Source organism: Trichosurus vulpecula, chromosome 2 (genome assembly GCF_011100635.1).
Source record: "Trichosurus vulpecula isolate mTriVul1 chromosome 2, mTriVul1.pri, whole genome shotgun sequence".
Lineage (NCBI taxonomy): Eukaryota > Metazoa > Chordata > Mammalia > Diprotodontia > Phalangeridae > Trichosurus > Trichosurus vulpecula.
In genome coordinates, this window is record NC_050574.1 from 41,828,795 (window position 1) to 41,850,272 (window position 21,478).

The 21,478-nt window shown below is 45.6% G+C and overlaps 1 protein-coding gene across 1 annotated transcript; it reads right to left on the bottom strand.

Annotated features, from left to right (window-relative positions):
* Positions 1-2,704: 2,704 nt before the first annotated feature.
* LOC118836371 (carcinoembryonic antigen-related cell adhesion molecule 3-like) lies at positions 2,705-19,364 on the bottom strand. Its single transcript, XM_036743683.1, has 7 exons — positions 19,301-19,364; positions 15,125-15,484; positions 10,904-11,015; positions 7,857-7,924; positions 5,496-5,557; positions 3,306-3,359; positions 2,705-2,773 (listed from the first exon to the last, which is right to left on the bottom strand). Exons 1-7 carry the CDS (start codon positions 19,362-19,364, stop codon positions 2,705-2,707), a joined length of 789 nt encoding a protein of 262 aa, XP_036599578.1.
* Between the last annotated feature and the right edge of the window lie 2,114 nt (positions 19,365-21,478).

The window sequence follows — 21,478 nt, forward strand, 5'->3', positions numbered from 1 at the left end:
GCAAGTCATTTCCTGTATTTGCCTCAGTTTCCTCATCTGGAAAATGACTGGAGAAGAGAAGAGCAAACCACTCCCATATCTTTGCCAAGAAAACCCCAAATGGGGTCACAGAGAATCTGTTACAATCGAAATGACTTAACAACAACAACAACAGAGGATTTAGAGTCTTGGGTTCAAGTCTGGACTCTTGATACTATCTATGTGACCCTGGCCAATCCCCTCCCCTCTCCAGGCCTCATTTTATTTATCTTTAAAATGAGTGCATTGGAATTAATGGTCTCTGATGTTCCTTCTGGCTCCAGGTCTTATAACAGAAAAAATAGAACAAAAACCATGAAGCGCAAGGAGAGACATTAGAGATAATCTAATTGAGGTACCTCATTATACAGATAGGTAAAGAGAAGGGAATATGCATTTATACAGAGCCTACTATGTGCCAGGCACTGTGCCTAAACACTTTACAAGTACTGTGCCTCACAACTATCCAGTGAGTTACATGCTATTATTATGCCTTACAGTTGAGGAAACTGAGACAAAGGGGTCAAGTGACTTGCCCAGGGTCACACAGCTAGTAAGTGTTTGCAGCTTGATTTGAACTCAAGTCTTCCTGACTCCTGGTCCAGTGCTCTAACCACTCTGTTGCCAGCTGTCATTGATGGGAAACTTGTGGGCAAGATGGAAAAATCTAGGATGAAAAATAGTATCACAGAGCAACAGAATCTCGGTGGGAAGGGACCTTGGAGGCCAATTAGCCCAACCTATGCTTTGCCAAGAATCCCCATCACAATTTCACCAACAAGCCTTTGCTTGAAGACTGCAAGTCTATCTCTCCTCCAATCTCTCCTGAGGCAACCCATTTGGACCCTTGGACAGCTCCTAGTCCTGACTTGTGGTACCAAACAGGCTATGTTTAAATTCGCTTCCTCAGAATAACCCACTTGCAACCAGCACAGTATTCTCTTTTCCAGGCTAGCCAACCCCAGGTCCTTCAAATAATCCTTCTATGATATAATCTCCAGTCTGCTTACTCTCTTGCTTTGGGGGTAGCATGATTTGGAGTCAGAAGACAGAGTTCAAATCTCAGTTTTACCACTTGTGTGGCCCTGGGTAAGACACTTAACCTTGGGGCAGATATGCAGTAGAGTGCCGGGCTTGGAGTCAGGAAGACTCTGGGCAAGCCATTTAATCTTTGTCTGCCTCAGTTTCCTCATCTGTAAAATGGAGATAGAAAAAAAAACATGTTCCCTATGGACTGCTTTGGTTACATTCCCCAAATTTTGGAAAGTGGAAGTGCATCACTAAGTTGGAAAACATGCATTTTAGAGCAGGACAAGGTTTGATACAAAGGTTTATAAAGGACACTGCAAGGTTCAAGGATGAGTTAGATATCGTGAAGTTCATTTGCAAAGAGTTTTGGACCACAGCTTTCAAGAAAAATTAATGCAATGTAAAAAAGAAGGTATCAAGATAATTTTTTTTTAAAAAGAGATCTTTGCAAAGGATTACCAAGTGAACAAGACAAAATTTAATAGATATGAATGTGAAGTCTTGTACTTAGGCTAAAAAAAGGAAACTGGACAAACAGCCAAGCAAGCATCACATTAACAGCAGGTCATATGGAGAAAACACTGACAGGTGTCAGTCAGTGAAAGAGGAAACCACCAGAGTGAGTTGTGGCAGGCGGGAGAGAGGATGATATACCTGAGTCTTTGCCCAGCTCGCTGTCCTGACCTGACCCTGGAGTGATGCCCCCACTTCATCTGCCCTCACCTCTCCTCATCTCTGCCTCTGAATCCCAAATTCCTATTCAGGCTCTGCTCACAGGGCATTTCCCAACCCACCCCGCCCTGCCCCTCCCCCCACCTCAGTTGCTTGTGCTCTCTCCTTCCTCCACCCTCATCATTTTGTATTTATTTTTGTCTATGTACATGTTGCGTGCCCCTCACCCACCCAAGAAAAGGTAAACTTCCTGAGGGCAGGAACTCTTCTGTTTTTTTGTCTTTGTGGTCCCAGCACCTAGTACTCTACCCCAACACCTAAGTATCTACTATGTGACAAATAGACAATATCTGTCATGTAGTAGGTACTTAAATGCTTATTGAGTGGAATTAAATTTATGCCATCTTTGTGCTGAATTCATAAAAATAAAGTGTCTAGAACAAGGGAGATAACAGTCTGCATTAATCAGATTGTATTTGGAATCTAGAATCTAGAGTTCTAGAGCTGGGAAGGACCTTAGACACAGGCACAGACATAGACAATCAGTGCTGGGGAGGGAGGAGGTAGCCCTTGAAAACAAAACCTAGAACATTACAATTCCTTTGGAGGTCTCATGTTCTCTTTTTCTAAGGTTCCTCCCAGTTCTGCCATCCCATGTTCTATATCCTAAGGCCCTTCCCTGGTCTCCCCTTTTCTGATGCTCTCATTTTACATCGTCCTCATTGCCACTGGACAACAAGCTCTCAATCTGAAGCCCAAGGCTGTGGCAGGATCTCTAGGAGGGACTCAGGCTCATTGACACACTAGAGGCAGGTACTCTTTGGGGTTCAGGTGGAGGCTCTCCTGAGGTTTGCTGAATAAATGCTCTTTTCCACCACGAAATGCACACTGTCTCTGTGGAATGTTCCTGGATCCCAAGTGAAGGAGGTCATCCCAGAAGGGAAAAACAGGACAGACTCATTGTCTCAGGGAGCTCCCTTCTCCCCTAAGGGGCTTGGACTGTTGGCCAGACCATGACTTCATCATAAACATCCATTTTGCTGACGTCCAATGCCTGTGAAGAAAGGAGAGACAGGTGAGACTGGCAGTCGTAAGACCCAGACTTGAGTCTCAGCTTTGCTGATTGCTTCTGTTATAACTATGGACAAATTGATGACCTCTCTCAGCTTCCATTTCCTCCTGATGCCTTCTGCCCCTCTGATTGGTGGGCAGGACAATGAGTTCCTCCCAAAACCTCCATTGAAGGAGAGAGTCCAGGCCAGGCATCTCTTTATTTCCTACCCAGCTGTACTCCTTTGACCTTTCCATCATGACCCCCACCCCCATCCCAGGTACCTCTCCCCCCACCCCTTTTCAACATTCCTTTGTGTGTGGTCTTCTCTCATTAAATTTTAAGCTCCTCAAGGTCAAAGACTTTTTGTTTTTCATGTATACCCCTGCTCTTAGCACAATGCCTAGCACATAGTAGGGGCTTAAAAATGTTTACGGACTGACTGGAAATAAAAAGATGCGGCTGAACTATAAGATCTCTAAGGCCCTTTCCAGCTCCAAATCCATGATCCTTCACTTTCTCACACCCACAGTACCTGGTGGGGGGCCTCCAAAATCTCTGGAGAGGAAATGGATGACAAGCCTCCTCCCTGTGAAAAAAATAAGAGACACGGGTAGCTTTACCCTCTCTCCATCCCATCATCTCACTGAGACTTCAGGGATGGAGAAGAAAAAGAGCACCAAGGAGCACCAATGTGATAATGGGCAGTGTGGCATGGTGGGAAGAGCACTGGCTCCTCAGTCAAAGGAGCTGAGTTCAAATCTCACTTCTGATACTGCCTGTGTGGCATTGGGTAAGTCACTCAATCTCTCTGGACTCTCACTGTCCTGGAATGTAAAATGATGGAGACAAACTAGAATTGGGGGGTTGCTTAACCTTTTTGGTGTGATGGATGCCACTGACAATCTAGTGAAGTCCAGAAATGTGATTTTAAATGTATAAAATAAGATACACAAGCTTACAAAGGAAATGCATTATATTAACCCTTGGGATGAATTCTGAGACCTAGATCTATGATTCAATGTTGAGGTAAGAAAAAGCGAGATGGTGGTGGAGATAAGAAGACAATTCTCTAGCCTCAACTCCAGTTTTCCCTTGTGAGACTGTGGCCTTTAGGTTGGCAGCTGGTTCACACGGTGAGGGGCAAGAGCTGAAGGATCACCTTGAGCTCCTGAGTCCCTCAGGAACTTGACAATGATCCACCTGAAGTCTGTGAGTAGAACAGCATTTAGGATGCATGTTTTATTGGTTGAATTCACTTTGCTCCCTCCTTGTGGAAGGGTGGCAGAGATGGTTGATGGGATTGAACAATTGGCCTTCAGCTTTCCTAAAACTTCTGAGAGTTGAGCATTTTTAAAGGACTCAGCTTCCACTTAGCAGTGACTGGCACCCAGTAGGTGATACATACATACTTATTCTCTTCCCCCTCCCTCCTGAAATTACCCTCTATCCATTTTGAATCCATTTTGCATATATCAGAATATTCATTCCCTCTAATGGTGAGACAACATTTATATATGCATATATATTGATATGTATTGTACATGAACATATATAATATTTTAATACATGTACACAGTGTTCAGAGTGCTACATATTCATATAAGTATACATAAAATATATGTATGTATACACATTATGTCTTCCTAAATAGTCTATCTACATGTTAGACTCTTTGTTTAGACTCTTTGTTTCCTACCCTCCATCCACCCAAAAAGGTAAGTTTCCTGAGGGAAAGAACTCTCCTGTTTTTTGTCTATATGAATATTGTATATGCACATATTTATTCCATAAATATATATATTATGTGTGCCATATATTTATTCCTCCTAAATACACTTTTTATATGCATATATTTATGTTTATACGTTGTCTTCCTCCTTAGAATGTAAGCACTTTGAGGGCAGGAACTGTTTCAATTTTGTTTTTGTATTCCCAGATCCTAACAAAGTGCTTAGCAGACAGTAGTCATTTAATAATGTTTATTGATTGGTTGCTTGGTCGTGGGAAAAGCTGTAGACAATGTTTAAATATGTTGTGATTTTTTTCCCTTTTGTTGAGTCTATGGCTATGAGTAAAAACACTGTATATAGTTAGTAGGCCTGTCTGGTTGCTTTCATGGCAGACTCTTTTCACAAGATATGCTTTCCTCATGTGCTTAGGACTCTGTGACATACAGATGTTCCAGGGAGGAGGGGTCGGTTTTCCTGGTGGGGGATGAGGTTGAGGGCTATTCTGTTTGGATAAAGCATCACTTATTTACCTGGGAAAGCTCCAAGGTGAGGGAGTGGGAACAGAACTCTGACTCTCCTACTCGCTGTCTGTGATACCTTGAGCAAGTCACTTCCACTTTTTGGATCTCAGCTCTCTCGATGGTAAAATGAAGGGATTGTATGAGATAACTTCCAAGTCCCTCTCAGCTCTAGAATTCCCTCTTCTAAGGTATATCTCAGCTCTGACAATCTGTATTCTAAGCTTCTTTCCAGAGCCTACATTCTCCATTCTAAGGTCCCTCCCAGTGCTGCCCTTTCCTATTCTAAAGACAGCTCTGACAGTCTATGCTTTGAGAACCATCCCAGTTCTAGTACTCTAGAGTCCATGGGTATTTTTAATGAGGACACCCTGCTCTATGAGGCCTGGGTTGGGGAATCTCTGTCAGAGAGAAAGGGAGAGGAGGGATTGAGCACAGCCAGGGACCTGGGGCTAAGAATGGGAGTGTTCTCACCTGGCCAGTCAAGATCTTGCATCGATACCACTGGTGATTTTCATACACGATATCTTCTCTACCTGGAGGGGGAGAAACCCAGACAGGAAGTCCTCTCTGAACCTCAAGGACCAGAACTGTCTCTATCTCTCCCTCCAAGGTGAGATGTAAACTGCTGAATGGGGAGAGGACCCCAGGGAGCAAGGCCACTGGACATACCTCCTCTCTTCTAGGCTGTTAGAGGAGGGAGGGAACATATCTGAGATGTGAAAATAGTCATGGAGACTGGCAGCTGCTTGTCATTGTCATCAGTAGCAATGAGTCTGAGTGGTACACTGATGTGGTGGCTGGAGAGTTGACCTCAGAGTCAGGAAGATCAGGGTTCTAGTCCAGCCTTAGATGCAGCCTGGCTGTGTGACTCTCTGCAAGTCTCAGTGTCCCAGACAGCTCTCTAAGCTTCTCAGCTGTGGAGTGGGTACCAGTCTGCATTGGGAAAGGGTTTTTCCCTTGCCTGGACCATCGATAAAAGCACAAGTACAGAACAAAACAGCGACAATGATAACTGGATTTCCATGCTATTTTAAAGAGTGCTTCATAGACACATCTTTTATTCTCTTAGATAGCAAGAATGAGGGCTAATGACCCAAGAACAAGATCATAGAATCCAAGAGCCAGGAAATGGAACAAATTAGGTGACAGAGTCAGTATCCAGAAAAGATCTTGGTGGGCTCAAGCATTATGTGAAAGCTAATAAGATGAACTATCATAGGGATAAATGAAAAGTCTTGCATTTGGGTACGATCAACTTTTCAAGAGAAAGATGGATAGACAATAGCTTGTCTAAACAAGATCTAAGGGTTTCTGTGGACCTCAAGTCATCAAGGTGATGTGGTGGCCAAAAGCATGAATGGCATCTTGGGTTGCATTGAGAGAGGCACAACCTTCAAGAATGAGGGGGAAAATAGTGATTGTGCTGTATGGACTCTGACCCAGTCAGATCGTATTCTTTTTGAGTGTTCTCTTTCCCCTATTAGATTGGAAGCTCCTGAGGCAGCTAGGTGGCACACTGGATAGAGCACTGGCCCTGGAATCAGGAGAACCCAAGTTCAAAATCCTGCCTCAGACACCTACAAACTGTGTGACCCTGGGCAAGTCACTTCACTCTGATTTCCAAGAAAGAAAGAAAGAAAAAGAAAGAAAGAAAGAAAGGAGGGAAGAAAGGAAGGAAGGAAGGAAGGAAGGAAGAAAGAAAAGAAAAGAAAAGACTGTGAATTTCTGGAGGGCAGGGACTTTCTTTTTCATATTTGTATCCCTAGCACTTAGCACAGTGACTAGCTCATAGTAGATACTTAATATATAGTTATTGGTGGACGTACTGACTGGAGTGTTGTGCTCAATTCTGACTGACAAAGGTTAGAAAGGACACAAGTGTCTAGCGGAAGATAACCAGATGGCAAAGGGCCTGGAGTCCATGTCATACAAGGATTGGTTGTTTAGACTGGAGAACAGAAGACTGATGGGTGAGGCGGGGTGGAACATGAGAATTATCTTTAGGTATTTGAAGGGCTGTTTGACCTGTTTGACCCCCAAGAGGGCAGGATCAGGAGCCATAGGTAGAAGATGCCCAGAGGCAGATTGAGGTATGAGGTCAGGAGACAGCTTCCTACCAGTAAGAGTTGTCCAGAGTGGAATGATGATGATACCTTGGGATGTATTGCGTTGCCATTGACTGGAGGTCTTCTAATCAAGGCTGGAGGACCACCTGTCAAGGTATGTTATACTGGGTCTTTTTTTCTCATGTGGGCTAGACTAGATGGCCACCGAGGTCCTTTCCAACTCTGTGGTTCAGTGACAACTCTCATATTTCATGGGGACATCTTGGATGAGGAAAGAAGTTCAAGGAGACACCCCCCTCCTCCATATGTTGGGTGGACCTCTCTTGTGGTGAGCTGATCCTAGAAGAGAGTCCACAGAGAGGCTGGGGCTTGTATCCCTGTAGGAAACACCCTTATCAATGAGAACATAGATTCATTCAACTTGACATATCTGCATTAAGCCTGCCATGAGTATCTTAACTATGGGAATATTCTCCAATGACTTGTGAATTTTCCTGTTGTGACCTATATACAGGAAAAGTACAACCAAGTGAGTTCAAAGATGCAACAAAAATCTGAAGGAAGGTGGGACATGTATGAGCACCCCCATTTTATAGACAATGAAAATAGGGTTCAGAGAGCTCACAGTGAGCATTAGAGCTGGGACTCAGATCTCAAAGTCCTGACTCTAATTAAAGTATTCCTCCCACTAAGCCACCTTGGTTACTCTCCGATAGGGAAGGGACAGCCCCAACAGATCCTTCCCTTCCCAAACTCAGAAACTCACCATTATTCTGAATTACAGGATGACGCCTTCGTCTTCGGACAGAATTTTCTCTCACTCTCTGTGAAGACCTGAGGATACAGGAAGGGGCAGAGCACTGGTGCCAGTATGAAAACAACTCTCTATTCCCAGCCACACTCCAATTCCCATGCTGATAACTGCCAAAGCCAAAGGGGCATAGCCAAGCCAGTGGGTCAGTGAGAGATCTTATCATCGCCAACAGTTGGTTGGCAATGACATAGGCCAACCCTGGGAGGAGAAGACTTCCTGGAGTGAGCATGTAATCAGGAAAACAAGTGGGCATCCTGGCAGTAGGAGGTGGGAGGAATTTCTAACAGGTGGGTAGAATTCTGGAGAGTCTGGGAGTAGGTATAACAACAATGTTATTACTAGCTGCTGTGGAGGTGTAAGGCCAATAACACCAGCACACAGGAGGGCTGCTAGTACAGGTTCTTTGATCTGCTTTTCTAAGGAAAGCAACTTTGAGGGATTTTACAATCTCACTTTAATTAAACATACATATATCATTCACTTAGTTGAGGGGAAAAAGTCAGAACCCTGAACTTCAGAGAAGACACAAACAGAACAAATAACACAAATTGGCAGACAGGGCTTCTAATTGTCTGTCCATAGCAATACATATACCAGAAAGAGAAGCACCAACACCTGTGTTTTCAAAGCCTGGGGTGGGGGGGGGGGTGAGGTGCTCTTTAACAGCTACCCAGAGTCTCGTCTGGTGAAATCACAGGAACTTTCTTCCAATGAGTGAGCCTCCAAGCAAAATACTAACCTCACAGTGTATACACTTCTTCAGGGTCAGAGGGTGTCACAACCATGTGACTTAAGTAGGTCATCAAAGACTCTTGATTCAATCAAAGACTCTTGATTCAAACAAAGGTAAGATTTAATAAAAGGCACTTGATTGCCTTGGAGTGCTGAGAAGCACTCCAAAAGAAAAAAACAGTGAAAAGTCCCACTTTGCTTGCCATTACAGTAGGTAGTGCCAATATAAGAACGGTCACCAGGGTATATCCTGGAAGGAGTATGGGGTGGAGGGTAAGTCATGAGAGGAATCAATTGAGAGGAGGCAATTGGCAGCATGGAAGCCTGGTAGGCATGCAGAGGTAAGGCATTGGGATGGTCAGGAAAGAAACAGTCAGTAGTGGATATGAGAAAGGCACGTTAGGAGGAATGCAGAAAATGACGAATAAGGAGATTTCAGAGAAACTTGAGAAGACCTGCATGAACTGACACAGAGTAAAGTGAGTCAAACCAGGAGACCAACTTATGCAATAACAATCTGGTAAAGACAAACAACTTTGAAAGACTTGGGAACTCTAATCCATGTAATGACCAACCGTGATTCTGGAGGATTGCTGGTACAGCTTGTTACTCAGCCACCAACAGGGGCAGATTTTTTCAGACTTAACTCATGTGTGAGTATTTTGCTTGACTCTGCTAATTTGTTACAAAGAGCTTTTCTTCTTCATCAGGGAATGACGGGAGGAGATAGTGTTGCCAAAAAAATAGAGAAGAGAGTCTTGGAAACATTTTTAAAAATACACAAAAGAGTATAGCTTTGGAAGTAACATGATGATTTTATTAGATACTTTAAAAAAAATCAACCCATGATTCCCAAAGAAGAGATAGCAGAAGACACTTTCCCACCCATTTCTCTGTAGAGATGGGGATAGGGGGAGAAGGGCCACTGCGGGGTCAGTGGAACACTACATACATAGTGTTGGTTGTTGGTTGTTTTTTTTTTCAGTATCAATCAATTTGACTGTTTTTGTCTGCTTTCCTTTTTCTTAAAAGAAAAATTCTTTGTTATAAGGGATATAACATAATAGGGATATACTCCCCAAGAAATATAGCAGGAATTTTAGGCAAGGTCAGAGCAAACAATACCAATACAAATTTACTTTTTTAAAACAGCAGACTGTGTGTAGTAGAGATGTACAGTTTCACAAATAACTCTCTCTGTATTCTACTTTGAATAGGAAAATGTTCATTTTTTGGTTAAATTTGGAATTACATATATTATAAATATATATTGTTTTATATATTTATGTGTATATATGTATATACACATGTATATTAAACACTTCACATAAATATGTAGGCTGAAATCTAAGCAGCTCACATTAAGAAATCAGGCAGCAGGAAAAAGGACAAGGTCTAGCTAGTGGCCAGTCAGCATTGAGAAAATGAGGCGGGGGTGGGGCGGGGAACAACACATGGGGTGTAGTAGGTGTATTGACTATGGCATCATGGGAGTCCATCTGTAGGTAACTGGAAACAGGGAAACCATGGGGGCTAGAGGGAGGAGGGGAAGGGAGCCTCAACAGGCATGTGGGATGAGGCATGCAGGCCTTTAGAAAAAAAATGTTCCTTTTAGAATAAAAACCAGCTTGGGGTGTGGGGTAGGGAGGACTGGTGTTTAGGAGCAGGACTCCAGGAGAAATGGAGGGGACAGTCCAAAAACCAGGTTCCAGGCAGCACATCAAGGCCAAGACTACAAGTGGGAGCAACATGGTCCCGGTTGGAAGTGCAAAGTCAGAGCAAGCCCATCAGTAAGGCTCAGCCAGGGGATCTCTCTGACCGACTAAGGGAGAGGTGTCCCAATGGGGACCCTATGGGGAAGCACAAGCCACAGCAGCACAGTGATTTAGAACTGGGACTCAGAAACCAAGGCAAAGGATGGGGCCCAGGGCAAGACTCCATTCCCCAAGAGGATGGGTGGGAACAAGGCAAGGTTCCAACTTTCTAGAAAGTGGATGCCAGTCCAGGATTGTGACTTGGGGTAACAAGGTGAGCCTTATCCTTAGCACTTGGCTGTGAGGTCAGAGACCTCCAGAGAGTTTGATTGAGCCCTCCAAGGTTTTCATCATTAAGGTTCTTCATATTCACACACACACACACACACACACTCACACACACACACACACACACACACACACACACACACACACACACACACGGCTGGGCTCATCCTTGTGCCTGAGAAAAGAATGGGTCCCAGCAGAGTCCATTTTCTAAAGAATCCTTACCCTCGAGTCCGCTTGAAGAGAAAGTAGCCCAGGACACCCATGACAATCCCACCAGCCAGGGCTCCAAGGACAATACTGGCGACTAACCCAAAGTGGGAGGTCTTGGGAGAATCTGCCAAGAGAAGAGAGGGGGCACCCTGAGACTGAAGCCTGAAGACCCAAGTCCCTGAATTTAGGGTTATGGTATCCAACCCTGAGGCCCAAAGAGAGGCAGGGACTCAGTCAATGTCTCACAGCAAGTCCAACTGAGCTGAGACTTGAACGCTGGTGTCTGGAGGACCCTTTGTTCTCAGCCCTGTGGGCAGTGAAGGCTAAGACTTTAAACCGAGGGAACTCATGTTCTGTGAGGTGGAAGAAAGGCAGGACTGCAGATAACTAGGTACAAGGGCCTGTGGGAGAGCTGCTAGTATTATCAGTTCAGAGCAAGGAGAGTTCCCCGTGGGAGAGTGCTCAGGGTGAGGCTCCTAGGGGATACAGGTCTTCAGATGGGCTTTGAATGACAGGGAAGGGAGAGTACCCTGGACACTAAGGTGGTCAGAGGTGAGGCTTCCTGGAGAAGGTGGCATTTGACTTGAACCTTGGAGAAACCAGAAAGTCAGGGAGAGGCAGGGAAGTGCATGGAAGAGGGTTGAAGGGAGGGGAGAAACAAAGACTGAGCTGTTTTCTCCAGCAAAAGAAATGTAAAGAATGGCTGGAGAACAGGGCTTGGGAGGAGGGTCTGGGACATGTCTTGGCAGCTTCTATACATCAGGATAAATAGCACAAGCAGAACACGGCAGCTAGAATCTGACATAGGACAGTAGACAGTCTGGAGTCAGGAAGACCAAATCAGCCTCAGATATTTCCAAGCTCTGATCCTGGACAAGTCACTTAACTTCTGTCTGCCTCAGTTTACTTACCTCTAGAATGGAGGTAGTAATAGTACCTACCTCCCAGGGCTGTTTCAAAGCTCCTGGCACATAGTAAGTACTATATAAGTGGTGGTTCTGGTTGTTGTTAACAGAGATGTAGCTAGGAATCCTGGCACCCAGGAGGAGTGGGAGGGGAGGTATGCAAATAACACTCTATTCCAAGTCTCAGGTGTGGTCATGCAAGGCAACACTTGAGCAGCACCACAGTGTGGTGGACAGATGATGGAACTTAAAGTCAGAAAGACCTTGGTTCAAATCCCACCTCAGACACTTTTACCAGTAACTGCTTAATAAATGCTTCTTGATTGACTGTTACTAGAGGTCTGACCCCAGTGAAGTCACCAAAATCTCTCTGTGCTTCATTTTCCCTGTCTCTAAAATGAAGGTGTGGGACTTCATGGTCTTGAAGGTCCCTCCCAGCTATAAATTTATAATCCTATGGCTTTTGCTCTAGGGGCCGGGCGGGAGGGGGGGGGGTGCGGATACCACATCAAAGAGGCAGGAGGAAGGGAGCAGAGTAGTGAGGTTTGAGAGGAGTGAGAAACTTGTGGTAGAATGCAGGCTATAGGAAAGGTTCAGGTCCCTCACCATGCTGTATGGCATGGGGCTGATGGAGGACCAGCAAGTGTGGGAAAACTGATGGAAAGAAGCAGTGGCCACCCCAGTATCACTACCCTAGGGAAAAGCCCCATCTGCCCCTCCCTCGTTAAAGCTATAGATGAAAATAACAGGAAGTTGGTGGCCAGAGGGCTCTGAGCAGAGGCCAGAAGGGAAGGATTGAGCACCTGGGCAGAGGAGACAAGAAAATGAGAGACCAGAGACCAAGAAGCCAGTGAACAGGCTAGGGGCAGAATCCACTCAAGAAAAGATAAGGCTTGGCTTCAGGGGAGAGAGGGCCAAGTTAAATTCCAATACTCTTTAGGTGTATCTACTTTAAGAGCTTGGGACTGGATGGAGAGAACCTGATTTGGAGGAACCGTTCTACTTTGGCCAGCTGTGTGGGATAGGACCAGACCAATCATTTCACTGGCAGAGAGAACTCCTTCTACCAGTGCAGGTCAGCACCTTCTCTCCAACTTACACTCTTAGAGAGTTGCTTGGACCACTCTGAATTGAAATGATTTACCAGAGTCACACAGCCAGGATGGTTCAGAGGTAATATTTGAACCCAGTCCTTACTGGGTTGGAGGCCAACCCTGTATGGACTAAACTTCCTCTCTTGGGTAAATGCCCTTGTCTTCCTTTATCCTCAGTTTCTTATGTTCAAATTTAGGATTAAATGAACTCCACATTTTTCCCAGATCAGACATTCTTTGTCCTAAGGTCCTTCCCAGTTCTGACACTCAAAATACTAAGGACCCTCTTACCTCTGCATTCTATGTATTTTCTAAGTACCCTCCCAACTTGGATGTTTTCTGTTCTAAGGCTCTTCTCATCTCTCACATTCTCTAAGGTACCTCCAAGAGAGCACCCTGTGCTAGAAACTGTGGGGAGATGGCTGTAAGAAAGGAGAGAAAGGCTTGCTTTCAGGGTGCCCCCCAACTTAGGGGGGCAGTCAAGGTTTCTGCTTCCAGAGTTTCCAGTTCCAGTCCCCACTTCTGCCACTACTAGTGACCCCATTTTCTATACTGAGATTGCCTTCATCCTCCATCCTGAGGAAATGGCACCCTCAAATCATCAGATAGTAGTGCCTGAGACAAAGTCCTAGCTACCTGTACTTGTACACACACACACACACACACACACACACACACACACACAGAGCCACCCATAAGTGGCATGGATAGAGTGATGAACTTCTAGCCTAAAGGTCAGGGTTTAAATCCTGCCTCTGACAGTTACTTAGCTGTCTAACCCTTAACAAATCACTTTGCCTCAATTTCCTCATCTGTAAAAAGGGGGATAATAATAGAACCTACCTTCCAGAGTTAGTGCAGCTAGGTGGTGGCATGGATAGAGCGCCAGACCTGGAGTTAGGAAGACTTATCTTCCTGAATTCAAACTTGGACTCAGACACTTACTAGCTATTTAACCCTGTTTGCCTCAGTTTTCTCATCTGTAAAATGATTGGTGGAAAGAAATGGCAAACCACTCCAGTATCTTTGCCAAAAAAAAAAAAACCCAAATGGGGTCATGGAGAGTCAGACATGACAGAAACAACTGAACAACAACCACCAACAACAGCCTTTCAGAGTTCTTGTGAGGATCAAATGAAATATTTCTAAAGCGCTCTCTAAACACTAGCTATTGTTATTATCTGAGTCTCTGACTCTCCCAGCACCATAATTCTTTGTGTTAAGGCTCCTTCCAGTTTTGATGTCCTGAAGTACTGAAAAGAAGCCTTAGGACACTGGACCTAGGAATTATGAAGACCAGGGTCCAACTCCTACTTCGGACACCTACTAACTGTGTGACCCTGATAAGGTCGTCACATGTGTGCCTCAGTTTCTTCATCCGTAAAATAAAAGGGCCTCTGCGGTCCCTCCTGACTCTAAATCTATGGTTCAAGGACCCTCTAAGTTCCTGGACTTGCTCAGATCCCATCACAATCCAGGGGGCAGATGAGGCCTTGGGTCTAGTTCAAGTCCAAAGGAAAGGATTATAAAAAAATTGTAAGATGACTGAGGGTGGCATGCCTCATGCCCTACCCCCACCCCAGCTTTAGTTGGCTCCTCTGGGCTGAGATGTGCCCTTTCTCTGAGAGAGACCCTAAGACATGGCCTGGGCTGCCTGGCCCCAGCTGCCCTAGTGCCCAGACACAAGGATTTGTACTCTATTGGTGTATCTTTATAAAGACAGGAGATGTTTCTCCCCTGGGGTAGGGAACGGAAAAGGCAAATCTCCAGTTTCATGTCCTTTGGTTCTCTGGGCTCACTCTTATTCCTTCCTGCTGTAGCTGGAAAGGAAGTCCTCTAGCCCCCACCCCCATCCCGCCTCGAGTCACCATAGGTGCTTAATAATTCTTTTAATTGAAGTGTAAAGAGGAACAAGAGGTTCCCCTACCCTTTCTTAATTCTTGGCTTCATCCTCAGATGAATAAGCCAGTCAATTAAAAAACATTTATTATGGACTTACTCTGTGCCAAGCACTGCGCTAGGCACTAAAGATGAGAAGGCAAAATTGGAACAACCCTTCCCCTCAAGGAATTTACATTCCATCAGAATAGGCGCATTCCAGGAGTTTGTCAGGAATCCACAGGACACATCTCCATGGTTCTGAAATCCACTCCTACCCCCAGACACTGGGAGAGAAGAAGAGAAAATTTTCCAGAAGTGGGTTGGATGACCTTAGTCTTTGGGAATGGTCTTACCATTGATTTGCAAATGCCCCCGTCCCAATACTGGCTTCAAATCTGTGGTGGTGACTTCTATGATGTAAACACCATTATCATTGGAAGTAAGATTGGTGATAAATAGGGAGCCGTTTGGGAAAATACTCTCCCGGCCAGTGTGGTTGAGTCCTCGAGTCTGCTCTCCTGACTGGACTGCATAGCTAACAATCTTGTTGGACTCCTCCATCATCTGCCGGAACCAGGAATAACTCTGAGGCTCCTTTGGGATCCCACGGACAGACAGGGTAGCGTTGCTTCCGATTGACCCATAGGAAGGAATGGGTGCTATGCTCAGTTGGGCCAAAGAAGCTAGCTGGATAGAAGAGCTGAGGATTGTGGCTGAGAAGGAAGGGAGAAAGACAAGGTCAGCACCACTGACCCCCTCCTAAGCATGTGCTTGGCTTGTAGCAAGTGTTTAATAAATGTTTTTCATTCATTCCTTTAACTTCCTAAGGGACCAGGGGAAAGGAGATAGTTTGACAATTACATGACTATCACTAATTGTCACTAATCAGCCATGTGACTTTGCTCAGATATTTTGGGACTGATGAAAGTAGATACCCAGGAGACAAGGATGGACACAGGGCAGAATTATGCCCCGTCCCCAGCCCAGAGAAGGGTGGGACCTGCCACCTGTCCTTGGGGCTTCTCTCAGGGAAAGCCATCTCTTTAGAACCAACCCTGATTGGTCTACCTTTCACCTGGGCTGAGAACTTGTAGCCAGAAGCCCTGGGTTCAAATTCCAGCTCTGACACTTCCTGGTATGGAAAAGACCTGTGCTGGTGATCTGGTTCTAATTAAATGTCTTGATTAGGAATTAGGAAGACCAGGGTTCAAATGTGCCTCTGACATTTACTGTGTCACCCTGGGCAAGACATGGAGATGAGCACTTGGGCTCTGGGCCCTCAGCCAATCATGGATCAGGGTTCTAGAACTGCTCTCTTGGGTCTAGTTCAAGTCCAAAGGAAAGGATTATAAAAAAATTGTAAGATGACTGAGGGTGGCATGCCTCATGCCCTACCCTGACTGGCTGTGTAACTTCTCTGAGCCTCTGTTTCCTCATCTGTAAAATGAGGGGGGTGGACTAGATAGCCTGTCAGGGCTGGCCCAGCCCTAGGGCTAGGATCCTTTAAGATGCTTTTGTCCAGCTTCTACATCTTGCAGGGGAGGAAAATGAGACCCAGGACTTTCCCTGAAGATCATTGCCTAGCTATAACTGAAGCCCAAGGAGTTCCTCATTCTCAGCTTCACTGTCTTTGAGCTGGTCCCTTCCTTCCTTTCTCTCTCTCTCTCTCTCTCTCTCTCTCTCTCTCTCTCTCTCTCTCTCTCTCTCTCTCTCTCTCTCTCTCTCTCTCCCTCCCTCCTTCTTCCTTTCCCTCTCTCCCTCTTTTTCTCCCTTCTTCCTTCTTTTACTCTTTCCCTCCCCCCCTCCTTCCCTTTCTCCCTATTCTTCCCTCTTTCCTTCTCTCCCTCTCTCTCTGCTCCTTTCCTTCTCTCTCCATCTCCCTCTTTCTCTCCTTTCTTCTCTCCCTCCCTGACACTTGGCCAGAGAGATCATGAGCCCAGGGTTTGCACTGAGGATTTCAGGCTGCCAAGGCCTTTAGAGATACCTCCTTCAGTACCCTCCTTATACAGGGGAGGAGACTCAGGGCCAGAAGTTCAGTGATTTGTCTAAGGTTATTGAAGTGACCCAGGAAAATCTCTGGTATCTCTTGTATCTAGAGATGCCCCCTCCTTTTCTCCGATATCCCCTCACTCATCCTCTGGACCCCATCCCCAATCTGAATCCCCAAACCTGGGATCTTCCTTCTCCAAAAACTTGATCTCCCATCCCAACCTCAATAAGTGGCACACCACTACCCCCAAGCCTGTGACCTCAGAGGTGGGACTCCCATCAGAAGTACCTGAGGGAGACACCCCCGCTCCTCCTTATGAAATGCCTGACCCCCTTGGGCATCTCTGAGTGACCCTGCTGGGTGGGATAGCCCAGCTATCTCACTTCAAAGAACTAGAAGGTAACAGAGAGCCAGAGGGAGGGACAGGGAGGGATCATTAACCCCCTCCCCGTCTTCCTGCTCTTCTTAATGAGGTTCACATCCAAGGCCTCCCCTTAAAGGAGCAGTGGAATGGGAGAGAAAGCCTTCACTCAGCAGAGGATCTGGGTTCATTATTTCACCTGTTATTAATGATAGATAAATATACATAATCTTATATTTATAAATGATATCTAAATAGAAATACTATATAAAATAGAAATAATACCATTTACATTATTTATAATGTATTAGCAATATACTAATAATAAATAGATGAGTAATTAACAATATACATAGCATAATTAATAATATACAATATAAGTAATAATATAAATTATTTTACATATTAACATGTATAATATAATAATTTATTAATTAATATCAATAATATATAAATTATATATAAATTAATAACATAAACAACCCCATATTTGCAAAAATATAGTAATATTATATATAGCCATGAATAATCCCGCTTGGGATGGTCATTTTCCCTATTATTACCTATGGGACCTGGGGCATGCCATTTCCCATCTATAAATCCATTTTTTCCACCTGTAAAATGAGGAGGTTAGACAAGAGCATCTTAAGAACCCTGTCTTTTTCCCGACTCCAGATTTCTGGGTGTCTTTTACCTTTCCAGTGGCAGTTACCTCAGGGCATCCTTGACCTGTCTTCTATTCCCTCCTCCTTCCCTTCCATTCTCTTCTCCTCTCTGCCCCCAAATCAAGAAGACTTGGGTTCGCCAGGTCCTCCTCAAGCCTAGGACCCAACTTCCCCAGAGCCTGGGGCCCTCCAACAGCCCCTTCAAGACCCAGAGATGGCTTTCCTCCCTGTGATCCAAGGCCCTTAGATAAGAGCTTATGAACAGGACCCCAGGATTTAGAGTCTGTCGATACACATGGGGTCTACACTTGTGACTTCACTGGTCTAGGGAACTTCCTAGTGAGAAAATTCCCTTCGCTGAGACAGGCAAGCCCATTCTCTGCCATTTATAGTCTTAGAGAGTTGAGCAGGGCACTGAGAGGTAGCGACTTTCCCAGTGTCACTTAGCTCTATGTGTGAAAGGCAGCACTTAACCTTGTCTTCCTAACTCCAAGGCTGGCATTCTATGCACTAGAATTGGAAAGACCCTTAAGACTATCTGGTCTAAACCTCTTGTTTCACAGATGGGGAAACTGAGGCCCAGAGAGGAATAGTGACCAAACCCCCAATATCACAGGGCTAGTAAATAGCAGAACTAAAATTTAAACCCAGATTCTTGTGCGTCTTTGACCAATGGCCCTCCAGCTCCTGCCCAAGGCTTCCTTCATCACTTCTTAACCCGGACCACCACGATGCTCCCAAGCCACCTTTATACTCCTTCCTCCACCCATGGCTTCTGACTCTAGTTGTGGGGACAGTCACTGAATGGACACCACAACTCCTGGAAAGGACAAGCCATCAGTTATTCCATGACTCCCCTCTCCGTCCCTGTGGCTGCCCTGAGCAAAATCCCTTCCTGGCCACCGGGAGCCTCTATATGTTGTCTTCTCCTATTAGAATGAAAGCTTCTTGAGGGAAGGCACTGTCTTGTCTTTTTGTATTTGTATTGCCAGCAATTAGCACAGTGCCTGGTACATGTTGCTGTTTTTCAGTTGTGTCTGACTCTTTGTGACCCCATTTCAGGTTTTCTTGGCAAAGATACTGGAGTGGTTTGCCATTTCCTTCTCCAGCTTATTTGACAGATGAGGAAACTGAGGCAAATTGGGCCTTGCCCAAGGTCATACACCTAGTAAATATCTGAGGTCAAATTTGAACTCAAGAAGATGAGTCTTCCTGACTCCAGGCCTGATGCTCTGTGCACTATGGCACCACCTAGCAGCCCTTTCTGGTACATAGGTAGTTACTAAATGCTATTTCTATCATTCCTTCCTTCCTTAATCGATTCATTCAAAATCCTAAAGCTCCCCACCTCTTCACCTTTACCCCTTATTGTACAGCCTTAAGAAAACAGAAGTCCAGGGAAGGGAAGACCATTGTCTCCTACCTCAGGTCACAAGCCAGGCAGGAACTGGGGTCGGGGTCTCCTGAGTCCTAGCCCATATCTCAGGGAACCGTCCCACAGCTTCTCTCTCACCTGTGAACAGGAATCTTTTCCAACAGCTGGACCAGTCACGGAGAAGGTCCCAGGGCATCTCCATGGGCCTGTGCTCTCCTCCCCACGCTGAGATTTCTCTCCTACCCTGCCCACAGAGCAGATGGTCCTCTGCCTCTGGCTCTGTCTCTGCCTCTGGCTCTGCCTTCAACTCCACCTCAGACTCTAACTCTGCCTCTGACTCTCTGGGACCGTTCTTGCCTCTGGTTCACTCCCCCACTTGTTTAATTCCTCAAGGTCAGATCACATGGGCTCTTTAAGAAAAAGGCTTAGGTTCTGCCCACGCTGTTGGATGGGTACAGTGGCTTCTTGCCTCCCCTAAGAAATGTTCTCTTCCCTCCACCCACAGAAAAGGAGGGAAGCAAGTGCCCCATGGTCACCCAGGACTTCCCACAGGTATGACCCCACTACTACCTCTTCTCCTGACTGCCCCTCAGACCTGGAGAGATCCAGGAGGCAGGGGGTGATGCCCATTCCTAAATTCTCATTCTGAGTTCCTCCTCAGAGGATAAAGAAGCCTCCTTGCCCAGAACAGAATGGGTTCCTTCCCTCCCCTCCTGGCCTTGATATCTGTTCTTTCCTTTGGGTCTGAGGCCTCAGGGCTGACAAAGATGCTTCTGTGAGGCTAAGGCTTGGGGCCTATACTGATCCCTAGTGCTAGGATAGACACCCATCTGGGTCAGAGGGCACCATGGATGGGCTTTCTTGGGGACTTCCCTGTGAGTCTGAAGGAGAAGGAGACTTGGCTCCCTTCCCCAACAGCAGGGCCGAGTAGAGAATTTTCTCTCCCCCTTGGCACCTGGGAGGGGATATAGATGCTTCTGGGGGGACCGGGAGGAGACGGTCATGATGACGACCAGGAGTCATCTAGAGTCATGACTAGAGGAGCTGCCAGGATTAGGCTTCACCACCATCTTTCTTCCATGGGTCCATCCATTGATTCCCTCTGTGACTTCTCTCTCTAGGTTCTCCCCATGTGTTTTCTCCAGTTTCTCTCAGTGTGTTCTCACCCAGTGCATGAAGAATGCTTATCCTACCACACACAGTTATGTGCACTTGGCTAAAACACCACCTTGTCCATCAGCCTATCTCAAACAGAGTGCCCATGGACAATGAATCAGGCCCAGCATTGACCAGAAGGAGGAGGGTAGGAATGGCCTGCTTTGGGGATGTTACAATGCTCACCAAATAACCTCCACCTTTTCCCTGAAACAAATGGCCCATCTTTTCAAAACTGGTACTCTTCCAGTGACCTTACAAGGCTATGAGACATGGAACAGGACAGCCTCCACCCAATTGAAGTTGGGGATCCCCACAAACAACCACAGAGGGGTGCACGGAGAGAGTGAGCAGGTAATGACACATTCAAAAAGGGATCCAACTGGGGAAATGGTGGGATGGACATCAACAAAGAAAAGTGCTACCAACCACAAATGTGGGCTGGTCATATGACCATGCCCTCCATTGGTAACCAAGCAATGGATGTTAAGGGAACCCAGGGAAGGTCTCAAGTATGAAGAAAGTAGGGAAGAGTTCTCCAAATGGACGTGAGCACACAGAAAGGGGTGGGTTGGTTACATTTGGCGTCATTGGATGTGGCTGATCAGTCAGTCAGTCAACAAGCATTTGTTAAGTGCCAGAAACTCACTGGCTGTGTCATCTGGGAAAGTCACTTGACCTCTCTGTGCCTCAGTTTCCTCATCTGTAAAACACAGATAATACTAGCACCGATGTCCTGATATTGTTTTGAGGAGCAAGTGAATTAACATATGTAAAGTGCTTTGCAAATCCCAAAATACGATTGTTTTTGATAATTGTTTTCATCACCATCATCATTACGTGCCAGGTACCATGGTAGGTGCTTCTTGAGGATATTTACAAAATCAATACACAGTGATTTGTTTTGGGGGAGAGTAGTGCCTGACAACTAGGGGAAGGCCTCTTAAAGAACGCAGATTTTGAACTGACCTTTGAAGGGTTCTAAGAGGTAAAGATTAGGAGAGAGAACATTCCAGGCAGAGGAGACAGTCCATGCAAACACATGGAGGTGGGAAACGGAGTATCACGTATGAAGAATGGCAAGAAGACCAGTTTGGCAGAACTGAAGAGTTTGTTAGGGGGAATGAATAATAATGTTGGGAAATTAACTTAGAGCCAGGG

Bases quoted from the DNA above. Each gene is read 5' to 3' on its own strand.
- LOC118836371 (XM_036743683.1), bottom strand. From the start codon at position 19,364: ATGGAGATGCCCTGGGACCTTCTCCGTGACTGGTCCAGCTGTTGGAAA. The intron at 15,485-19,300 runs GTGAGAGAGAAG...CTTCCTTCTCAG, and splicing joins GAAAAGATTCCTGTTCACAG to CCACAATCCTCAGCTCTTCT. The intron at 7,925-10,903 runs GTAAGGATTCTT...CTGTATCCTCAG, and splicing joins CTCTTCAAGCGGACTCGAGG to GTCTTCACAGAGAGTGAGAG.